This window comes from Myotis davidii, unplaced genomic scaffold, assembly GCF_000327345.1.
Source record: "Myotis davidii unplaced genomic scaffold, ASM32734v1 scaffold946, whole genome shotgun sequence".
Taxonomy (NCBI): Eukaryota; Metazoa; Chordata; class Mammalia; order Chiroptera; family Vespertilionidae; genus Myotis; species Myotis davidii.
This window is the reverse complement of record NW_006297395.1, coordinates 1,401,443-1,413,291: the sequence shown is the minus strand read 5'-3', so window position 1 is coordinate 1,413,291 and position 11,849 is coordinate 1,401,443. Positions and strand designations below refer to the sequence as shown.

Here is an 11,849-nt window from a genome sequence, read left to right as displayed (position 1 = left end):
TTGATTAATTTTACTTATAGCCTTTCTATGCTATATTTTTACTACATGCAGGTTTTACTTAACTTACAGTATTTCTCATAGTTTTTACATTGATTTATCCTTTTGTTGCCTAAATAATGTTCCCATTTATTGCATAATGGCATTTTAAATGATCACTATAGCTCTTGCCAAGTAAACTTTACCATATTTGGTAATGATGTTTTCATACTTGCTTTCCTTTGTTGACTAAATTTGATGCATTTTTTGGCTCACCCTCATATTGTTAGCTGTGTTTTTTAAGCACCACATTGTTGGATTTTATTTAAAAAGAAATCTTGTTGAGCCTTTTTTTCTAGTGAAGCTACTAAATTTTTAGCATGATTATTTTGTTTTAGTTTATTTTACAATTAGTTTTAAGGAGCCACATCTATTTTTTCATTATCTGCAGTGGGAGAGTAAATAAAGTTTTCATTTATGAAATTTTTTCTCTGATGCGTTGTGGCTGTGGGTAAGAAGTCTATCTAAATCTGTAAAGAGTTGATTGGAAGAGATTAAAATTATGTATTGCACATTTTCTATAGCATTTAGAAACTTGTTAAGTAGAGGGGAATTTATGTTGTGTGCGTTATGTTGCATGAATTTGTATAGTCACAATTCTAGCAGCAATTTTACTGATGACTTTCAACTGAAATCAAGTGAGAATTTATAAGATAACCAGTTATTCTCCTGGAGTGAAATTATAATTTCTACATCCTTCTGGGGTCTTTGAGATCAGCGGTTGCCAACCTTTCGGACCTCATGGACCACCAGTAGTTCGCGGACCACCAGTTGGTGACCGCTGTTTTAGATTGTGTGTGTGTGTGTGTGTGTGTGTGTGTGTGTGTATACGTTTGTACACTGAAGCAATGCAAACTTAGTTTGCTTAGTTGATTAGTGCAAATTAAAAGGCAGTTTTGCTAGTACAAATAAATATGCTTCTGAAGCTAACATAACACTACTTGCCTTTTTTACTGTTAGTAATGACACATTGTATTTGTTCTTTAAACACTTAGGAAGGCCATAGCAGTGATTTTCAACCGGTGTGCCACAAGAATTTTTAAAACATGCAATACCTGACTATTCATTGAGTCAGGTATACTGACCTTTTTCTCCTTAGATTATATAAAAAACAAAGACAACAGCCAACACAACAATAGGTGATCGGTGTGAACGCCCTGTCTTGAACCATAAATATGTAGGTTATATAATAGAGTTGTATCTTACTGGTCATGTTGCATATAAGGTTGTGTCTGATTGGTTAATTCTGTACCAGAAAATCTTACATACAAGTATAGGCACCTGATTTTTAAAAAAGTCACATTAGAGCAAAAAGGGTAGGTAAATACTATGACTATTTCCTTTGTAAATCAAATTATACCTATTTACTTTCTCAGATCAGCAAAGTATTTTTTGGTGTGCCGCTGAATTTAGTAATTAGTTTATGTGTACCATGAGATGAAAAAGGCTGAAAATTGCTGGATCCTGGAACTGATTCCCTCTGTAAGGACTCCCCACCTAGTAGATAGAATGAGACTTTTTTCCCTCTTCACTCTAAAGACAACTTCCTTTATTTTGCATTTTTGTGGTGGTTATAGCACTTGTTTTGAGGTTTCACCACCCTCTATTCGGCTATTTTTATTTTTACATGTCACTTTGAGTATACTCAGTGGTATTTTAAGTATAATATCTTCTGTAATGAAATTTGTTAAAAAAATGTTAGCATAAAAAATAAATTTGTGCATGTGTATTATGTCTTAAAACACCCCTGTTGTTTTGACTTAATTTGGTTTAATTAGTTTATGCTATTTCTGTTTCATTTGAGTTGTTTTTTAACAAGTAAATGCCTAGTTACACAGCAGAACAGAATAGCAAAATCATACCCTTAATAGATTTTGCAGTGTTTGTTTTTTTCTGTTTAATGTGTAAATGATTTAAGAAATGGCATGAGTTTCAACTGCTTGGCTGATTGAGTGTCCTCACCTTTCCACCGCTAACATTCCAGTAGAGGATGTTTTGCTCTTACTGGAAACTATGTCCTAAATTGAATTTGACTTCTGATAGTGTCATGTCACTTAGAATAAGGGTATAGGAGAACTTTTATCCACTATTGTTACTGTTATTACTAGAGGCCCAGTGCATGAAATTCGTGTGTGGGTACAGTCCCTAAGCCTGGCCTGCGATCAGGGCCATCTTCCATGGCTGCCCACAGCCGCCCCCCCACCTCTGGTTCCCCTTTATTCATAGGGTGATCAGTGTCTGATGGGCAGGAGAAGGGACTGAGAGGTCGGCTGTTACTACCAGCTTGCTGGCCCCGCCTCCGCCACGGGTTCCCTCTGTGTGGGGGGCGACCGGTGGGGCGGGGGCCTTGGCTTGGCACCGCCCGCATCCCCCACCACCCACCCCCAGTTCCCTGTTCACCGTCAGGCGATCGGAGCCTGGCGGCCGGGGAAAGGAACCAAGAAGTGGTCAGTGCACCTCATAGTGACTGGGTCAGCAGTCGTTCTGATCATTCTGCCTTTAGGGTCAATTTGCATATTACCCTTTTATTATATAGGATAGAGGGGCTGGTGCACGGGTTGGGGCTGGCTGTCCTGCCCTGATGGGGACCCCAGATCCGGGTGGAGGGTCCCCACTGGGGAGCAGGGCTGGCCAGGGTGAGGGGCCCCAAGGGGGTTGGCCAGCTGCCACCCCTCATTTAGGGTGGGAGAGGCTGATCAGGGGTAGACCTGGCCTGGGGGAGGGGCTGGGTTCGCTGGCTACAGTGGGTGTCGTAGCGACTGGTTGTCCGGTCATTACGGATTTTATGGTCTCTGGCTTTTTATATATATAGATTTATTCTATTTTATTTTTTTTACCATTGGTAAGCTTTCAAATTTAAGTCAGTGAAACTTCATAATTTTATGTTGAATACACACACACACACACACACACACGCTTTTCCAAAACTTTATTAGCAATGGAAAGCATATATTCTCTGAAATAGTTTTAATATCACAACAACTGGTATAGTTGAATTTAATCTAACATGTGCTGTGACTTTTTATTTAACAGAAAACTTAATTATCATGTAAAATAGTTACAATATCATACTTCCTGGCACAGTCATTTAATATATGACATGTTAGAAATTATATAGTAGCAGTAGCATTTTAGAAGCTACATAACATCCTAGTGAATATAGTTTTAAGCTGTCACTTATTTCTGTTTTTATGAAATAAAGCATTATTCAGATTTTCAGATTTGTACATATTCTGTTGAAGCCTTCACTACTATTTTTGGGTTTATGGAATAATGAGATCGTAAATTCTGTATCTTCTAATATGTCAATGTTTTGCTGAGTGCTCTTCTATAATATTCCCAGACAGAAAGTCTTACATTTGAGGAAGTAGATGAGAGAAGCCTAGTGAAAGTCTACACTTAATCTTCCCTCAAAATGGGATCAATTGTTGCTCCTTCCCCAACTCCCACTCCATTCTGTAATTGGACAGTAGTATTTTATGCAAAAATGAGCATTTTACAAGCCAAAGAGAAGATACAGTGGAAGAAGAGACCCCTTGTACAAACAGCATAGGAAACCTGAATTATGCTACCATGGTTCACAGCATATTTTAAATAAATAGAAAAGCATACTATATTCTTGAAGATTCAGGTTCTTAACTCAAAAAATTAATCTACAAACTTAAAGGCATTATAAAATAAAACTAAAAGGATTAAAAAAACTCCACCAGACAATGACCTTGTTGAGGCAGTAAGTCGTAGTGTGGGCTCACTTTGTAGATGAGAAAAATGCAGCTCAGAGAAGTCAAGTCACCTCTCCAAGGGCTAGGAAGTGGGTGAAACAAGGCTTCACAACAAGGTGAGTTCGACAGTTCACATGTAATAATAGCTAATATTTAGTAAGTACTTGCATTATTAAGCATTACTGTTCCATGAAAGCACTATATATTTTCTCAATTAGAATAGCATCTGAATATTTAGAAAATCAGAATTCGTTAGACTTCTCTAGGGAGGTTTTAGAGATAATGCATTCTGTATTTATAAATCTAGATAGATCCTTTATAATTCCCTCCTCCCATTTTCACATTTTCCTACATGCATAAGCATTGTTTCAGCATCATTTATTGACTAGTCTTTTCTGCCCCTATTCTGCTTCTTTGTGTATCAAATTTCATATATGTGGATTTGTTTTTCTGGGCTTTCTGTTCCCATTAATCTTTTTGCCTATTTCTGTGTCAGTTCCACTCTATCAACTTACAAATGGTTAGGATAGCTTTACTGATACATTCAACAAAAATTTTATTAAGTAAATATTTATTTCATAATTACTACTATTATATGCCAGGACCTGTGTAGGTGCTAGGAAAATAGCACTGAATGAAATAAAAAATTCTCATGGAGCTTACTCTTGTAAAGAATTTCTTGGGTATTTGTCTTGCTTATAAATTTTAGAATCAGCTTAACAAATTCTGTGAAAAACCCAATAGCTTTTTTTTATTTTAAATTGTATCAAATAAGAGAAAATAACATTTTGTTAATTTTATCCATGAACATTGAATGCTATTTCTTTCGTGTGTGTGTGTGTGTGTGTGTGTGTGTGTGTGTGTATAAATCTATATCTCCCCCTTCGGCCTTTTTTTACAGTTTTATAGTTTCTTTCCATAAAGGTATAAAATATATTTTATTAGATTTGCTCCTAGTTACAGTATATTTGCTGTGGCTGTTGTAAATGGTATCTTCTATTTGACTTAACTTTTTTAATGGCTTTGTGGGGGGTATGTAGATTTTTTTTTTATCCAGACACCTTGCAAAACTCCCCCAGTAATTTATTCTGTATGTTCAGTAGGACTTTCTGTGTAGATAACTATATCATCAAATAATTTATTATTTTCAATCCTCCTATCTAATAAAAGAGTAATATGCAAATTGACCACCACTCCAACACACAAGATGGCTGCCCCCATGTGGATACAAGATGACCACCACAAGATGGTCAGCACGGGAGGGCAGTTGGAGGCAACCAGGCCTGCATGGGAGGGCATCAAGAGAGGACCAGGCCGGCAGGGGAGGGCAGTTGGGGGCAATCGGGCCAGCAGGGGAGCAGTTATGTGTTGATCATGCTGGCAGGGGAGTGGTTAGGGGCTGATCAGGCTGGAAGGCAGAAGCGGTTAGGGGTAATCAGGCAGGCAGGCAGGTGAGCGGTTGGGAGCCAGCAGTCCTGCATTGTGAGAGGGATGTCTGACTGCCCATTTAGGCCCTATCCCACACTGAGCAGTCGGACATCCCTCGAGAGGTCCCAGACTGGAGAGGGTACAGGCTGGGCTGAGGGACATACCTCCCCACCCCTACTCCCATACACAAATTTTGTGCACCGGGCCTCGAGTTCTTATATAATTTTGTTTTCTTGTCTTATTGCATTGGTTAGGAACTCCATTATAATGTTGAATAAACATAGTAAGAAAGGCTGTTCTTTATTTTATTTTATTAATCCTTACCCAAGGATATTTTTTCCCATTGATCTTTTTTAGAGAGCAGGAGGGAAGGAGATGGGAGGGAGGGAGGAAGGGAAGCGGGGAGAGAGAGAAAGAGAAAGAGGGAGAGAGGCATCAATGTGAGAGAGACACTTGACTGGGTTGCCTCCTGCATGTGCCCGGTGTGGTGCCGGGTATTGAAACTGCAAGCGACTGCAAGCTAGGTAGGTGCCCTTGATTGGGAATCGAACCTGCGACCCTTCTGTGGGCAGGCCGACACTGTAACCACTGAGCAAAGTGGCCAGAGCTCTTGTTTGTTATTTTAAAGAGTTTCACTGTTAAAAAAAAAATATGTTTGCTATAGGTTTTTGGTTCCCTTTTAGTCCTGCTATTAATTTTTGAAGAAAATGTGATTTTCTCATGTTTTTCCTGTATCTTGGGATCATATTATTTTCCCTTTAATCTGTTCATATGGTGAGTTATACTGTAATTTTTCAAAAAGATTTATGTGTCTTTGTATTCCTGTATTCCTGGAATACACCGGTCAAAATGTATATTCTTGTTTATTGTTGAATTCTGTTTGCTAATATTTATTTATGGACTTTTAATTTTTTTGCATCTATGTTATTTAAGCTAGCCGGTGATTTTCATTTTTCATAATGTTCTTGTTTAGTTTTGGTATCTAGGTTATACTGGCTCTGAGTTTGGGGGTATTTCCTCCTTTTCTGTTCTTTGCAAGAATTTGTGTAGTAGTGGAACTACCTGCCCCTGAAACTGTAATAGATTTGGTTTTTACAGCTCTGGACCTGGTTTTTATGTATGTGTGGCAAGGTTCTTTTGTTTCTTAATCTTTCCTCTTTTATTGGTCCTAGGACTATGCAGGTTTTCTAATTATTCTATCCCTAAATAAGGGTGAACTCAAATGAGACTAGGGAGTACTTATACATAAGAAAACACAGAAAAGGCAGAAGTTCAGGAATGAGTCAGAATTTTAATTAGAGACTGAACTTTGGGCCAGCAGCAAGCTGAAGGGTTGGTGGTGGAAAGGGAGCTAAATCTGGGACTTTCCTCATTAAGAAGGATCCCTCCAAACAGGCTGAAGTGGTCGCAGGTGGGCTAATGTAGTCTTAGTGGAGAGAGAGCCCCTTGCTTGCCCTACTCCCACTCACTCCTGAATGACCAAATAAATGCGCACTAGCAGTGCCTAAGACAGGGCGGAAATAACTAACACACAACAGATTTGGGCTCCACCCCCACCCTGTGCAGGTTTCTCAGCTATTTTGACACTTTTTGATCATTTTTCAGAGTAAACATAAGAATGAGGGACTTTAATGCCATCCTTGTAGATTTTCCTGCACCATCCTGCCACCCTTCCATGAAGGGAAATTTATTTAGAAAACCTAAAATTTGCTGCCAACAGTCAGGCTAATAGCAGGAGAAATGGTATGGACATTCTCAAAGGTTTTACAATATTGACTTATTTACAGTCCGTTTATCTTTTATCATTATGTTGCTTAAGTGACTACGAAGATTAATTCACATTTCCAAGTTTCCCCATATGTTAACATCATACTTCTTTTTACAACTGGTTGTCAGGGTCCTGAAAAATGATTTTTAAAATACATTTAAATTATTTGGTATTTTTACTATTGCCAACTGATGCTATTTTATATGAACTGACAGTATTTGTAATGCCTTTCATGAAAGTTCCTTCCCTGTGCATTTTTATCTTAAGCCATTCTTAGCAAATGTTTTTACACACCTTTCTGAAAGCAGCAAAAAACTAAGGGGAATCTCTGGGCCAGCCTGAGGTTTAACTTTGAAATACTCCTGAGTTGCTATAGGAAAAACTTTCTACTGCTTTTATTTTGTTTATAGATTAAAATTAGCTAAATGAGCAAATAGTAAATGGGAGTTGCTTAAAGAAGTCTATTTAACATTTTTGACTTGATTAATTTACAGTCTCAGTGTCAATTGACCTCTTTTTGGTAGAGAGCATGTGACTCTAGACCAGTGGTTCTCAACCTTCTGGCCCTTTAATACAGTTCCTCATGTTGTGACCCAACCATAAAATTATTTTCGTTGCTACTTCATAACTGTAATGTTGCTACTGTTATGAATCGTAATGTAAATACCTGATATGCAGGATGGTCTTAGGCAACCCCCTTGAAAGGGTTGTTCGACCACCAAAGGGGTCGCAACCCACAGGTTGAAAACCGCTGCTCTAGACAAACATGCAGCCACCCTAGGTATATTGTTGCTTAAGAAAACTGCTATAAAATAATCTGTTAGTACATGGGAAAAAAGATCTTGCTCTCGTGTGGTTTTCAGGGTACCAGAGGTTTGGTTGCTTGTGTTTCACTCAATTGCTTTCTGTTCATGAATAGGCTCACACCATGCATCACTACTTTGCAGACTCACTGCAAAGGAAATAGCAAGAGGTAAAATGACCTCAAGTGAATGTGGCTTTTTGTGGGTGGGCAGTGTTACACTAAACAAACAAATTGTGTAGGAAGATCTTTATTTAACTCATCTTTATGTTCTTCTCACACTGACTTTTTTGGTGAACCACTCCTTATTCTTGAAACATTTTTATACTGATTAAGTTCATTGTAAATAAGTAGCATATTTACAATTAGTTACTTAGTTTTTTCGTAACCTTATTTTATCATTTTCCTGGTAAGTTCTGTTTTTCTTTTGGGCTGACAGTTTACTTCTGAGTATCTTTATAAGAGAGATCTGTAGAAAGAACGGCATTAACCCCCTTTTATCTTGTCGTGTTAAATTCTTTTACATCTGCTTTTGTTAGTTTATCATGCAAGTTTCTGTTGTTTTGATCACACAATTATTTTGTACTCAGAAAAAATAAAAGTGATATTTATATCTCTCTACCATAAATCTTTTGGGTAGGTAGAATCATGGCCTTTTTTTCAGTTGAGCATTGAGTATGAGACATTTTGATGATACGTTAAAGAAGTCCTTCATTATGTATGGTACTCTTGAAGTTATCTGTACTCTTAGAAGGCAGAAGGGAGTCTGGATATTTTATGTCTATGTTCATTGTAGTACAGGCCATATTCACATACCTAGGACATTACCTGCTTGCCAGCTTATAGTCAGTGTCAGGATTGACTAAGTGTGGAGAAGGATTTGAGGTCTGGACATTTTAGAGACAATACATTTATTTTGTTTTCTGAAGGTAGCTCACAGTGTAATGATGGTAGTGGTTTGGGACACAGAATCTAACCAGACTGCTTGGAATCAATCTCCATTTCACCGCTGATTGCTGTGTAGCTTTGGGCAAATTACTTAACCTGCGATGTCTCCATTCCTTCAGCTGTAAGATGGAGACAATAATAAGAATATCTACCTACTTCAGGACTAATTGAGAAATTTCAATGAATTGATATGTGTAAAACACTTAGTGCAGCAGTTCTCAACCTGTGGGTTGCTACTCCTTTGGGGGTTGAACGACCCTTTCACAGGGGTCGCCTAAGACCATCGGAAAACATATATAATTACATATTGTCTTTGTGATTAATCACTATGCTTTAATTATGTTCAGTTTATAACAATGAAAATACATCCTGCATATCAGATATTTACATTACGATTCATAAAAGTAGCAAAATTATAGTTATGAAGTAGCAACAAAAATAATTTTATGGTTGGGGGTCACCACAACATGAGGAACTGTATTAAAGCGTCGCAGCATTAGGAAGGTTGAGAACCACTGACTTAGTGCCTGGCACATAGTAAAACTCGATGGAGATATTGTTGTCAAGTCAATAAGCATGACTCAAGGTGGGCCGATATACACTGAGTGGCCAGATTATTATGACCACCCCATCAGTACTTCGTTGGGCCCCCTTTTGCCTTCAATACTGCGGCGATTCTTCTTGGTATTGACTCCACGAGATGTTGAAAGGTGATGTGAGCAATCTGACACCATGCCTGATGAATAGCACTGTCCAGTTCTGTGAGATTAATGGTTGTGGAACCAGCTGCCTGGTGGCTCTTTTAACTTCGTCCCACAAATGCTCAATTGGATTGAGATCTAGTGACTGTGGGGGCCACCTTAAGCAAGGTAAAGACTCCCTCATGTTCTTGAAACCACTCCTACACAAGACGAGCACCACCGTGGCATGGCGCATTGCCTTGTTGGAAGAAGCCATCTCCATTGGGATACGCCATCAACATGATAGGATGAACTTGATCAGCAATGATACTTAGGTATGTTGTGCTATTCAGACGTTTATAATGGTCTGGCCCTCTAGCAACTTCAGCGCAAAATTATAGTTAAATTGCTTACAAACGTCAGGTGGTCATAATAATCTGGCCACTCAGTGTATGTTTCTCTGAAGGCGTTTTGAAAGAATAAAATGTCTGTGCTTGCGTCATCTTTACTGTATACTGTCTGTCTTCCTGGGGAAACATTCCTTCTGTCTTAGCTGCTTCACGGCCCAGCTAAGCTGGGCTTCCTGCTGTTGTGACCACAGCAGGGAAGTTTGTCCTGGGAGACCACATGAGTGCCCCCACTTGACTGGGTACAGGAGTTCTGCTATAAAAGAAGAGTTTTGTGCCCTAGCTGGTTTTGCTCAGTGGATAGAGCATTGACTTGTGGACTAAAGGGTCCCGGGTTCAATTCCAGTCAGGGGCACATGTCCGCATTGCGGGCTCAACCACTAGTAGGGGGTGTGCAGGAGGCAGCCGATCAATGATTCTCTCATCGCTGATGTTTCTATCTCTCCCTTCCTTTCTGAAATCAATAAAAATATATTTGAAAAAGAGAAGGGTTTTGCTTTTCTTATAAGGGCACCTAACCGAACAGGTGCCACCTCATCCTTGGGTACTCTAATGTTAAAAGAAGAGAATGTCCAAATAAAATTTATTGGGGTAGTGATTCATTTGTTCAACAAATCATTCTCTAAGTTTTATGTATGTGGCCTTAAGTTTGTAAAGACAAGGCTTTCCTGTGCTAAAAGTAGAGCTTTCATACTAACCGAAGGGAAAAACATGGAAACGATTGCTTTGTTCTTTCGGCTATCTCTGAAAATGACGTGAATGTAGTTTATTTTATGATTGTCCCCTTTGTACACTTAAAAGTTTTGCTGTGATTTGTTTTGTAGAGAAAGATCAAGAGGAAAAACTGATAAGTCCTCTCATCTTCTAAGTTTCTTGTTGATTAAAAGCTACATTTCTTAGAAGTAAAGAAATTACCTATGAATTTTGTTTCCCAAAGGAGTTAGTGAAATGTCACTATGAATTTATGTTGGCTTAAAATTTTTTTTTGTTTATTTTTTTATTTTTAAGGTCTGTCTTACATTTTGTAAATAAATCTGTTCCTGGCAAGATATGTAAATTTCGAATTCTGTTTCCTATTGACTTAAAGGATTAAGAACCTGTGGAATTGCTTAGCCCTCTTACCCCTTAAATACCTATTGAGAGAGCAGTCAGACAGTAGAACCTTCACATCTGTGCTCCCATAGTCGCTTATGCTAAACCTACTCTAGTACTTAACCACTTGGAAACTATAGTATCTTACCTATTCTAAGACACCTTGAAAATTTTTCTTATTTTAATCTTTGTAATTGGAATCATCTTCCAATTGATGGCATCCTAGAGTCAACAGAAGATGGTATTCCTTTTTTTCTTTGGCCTCCTACGTGACAGTGAGTAGACTTCTTGAGAGCAAGAACTGATGTTCGTTTATTTTTGCTATCTCCAGGGTCTGGTTTGCATTTAGAGCCATGCTTTTGCTGAATTACAGTGTAACAGTTTTTAGGATCATCTCAGTAAGTATAAGTTGAAATGAGAGTTTCATTAAGACACTTTTGCAGGGTGAGGCATAGAAAAACAGGGCCTGCAATGCTGATAGGTAGTTAAATGCTACTTCTACTTCGCCTTCTTTGTACCCCTTCTCTCTTTCTCTTTTGATTGATTCTCTTAAACTTTTGATTGATACATCCCTTACAGACAAAGCATTACTTTACCTGAATTGGTTGCTTTTAGCAGATGCCAGAGAAGTGAAAGGGTAAGAATGCTGTATTCTCATTCATGATATGCTCTTATGTTTTGGGCATCCTTTGGCTATTGCACTGTGCCATAGTCACTTATATTATGTAAATGAGGAACAGGTGTAAGTGTGTTTAGGGACATAGTGTTTAGTATATAGCGATGGAAGAAAGGCCAGACTTCCTGCTCAAGGCTTCTGCTTTATAAGAATTTTCTTCTGAGTTACTATTTGTTGTTATTTTTATTAGTTTACAATTATCAATTTTATTTATAAACTAGAGGCCCGGTGCACAAAAATTTGTGCTCTCGGGGGGGGAGGGGGGGTCCCTCAGGCCGGCCTGTGCCCCC

General features: G+C 38.4%; 1 protein-coding gene across 1 annotated transcript in view; it reads left to right on the top strand.

Annotated features, from left to right (window-relative positions):
• Positions 1-11,221: 11,221 nt before the first annotated feature.
• RRAS2 (related RAS viral (r-ras) oncogene homolog 2) overlaps positions 11,222-11,849 on the top strand; it is a 37,896-nt gene continuing 37,268 nt past the window's right edge. Inside the window, exon 1 of the mRNA XM_006773198.2 lies at positions 11,222-11,281. Within this exon, the coding sequence (XP_006773261.2) occupies positions 11,237-11,281 (45 nt within the window). The 5' untranslated portion in view covers positions 11,222-11,236. The remainder of the gene's footprint in view (positions 11,282-11,849) is intronic.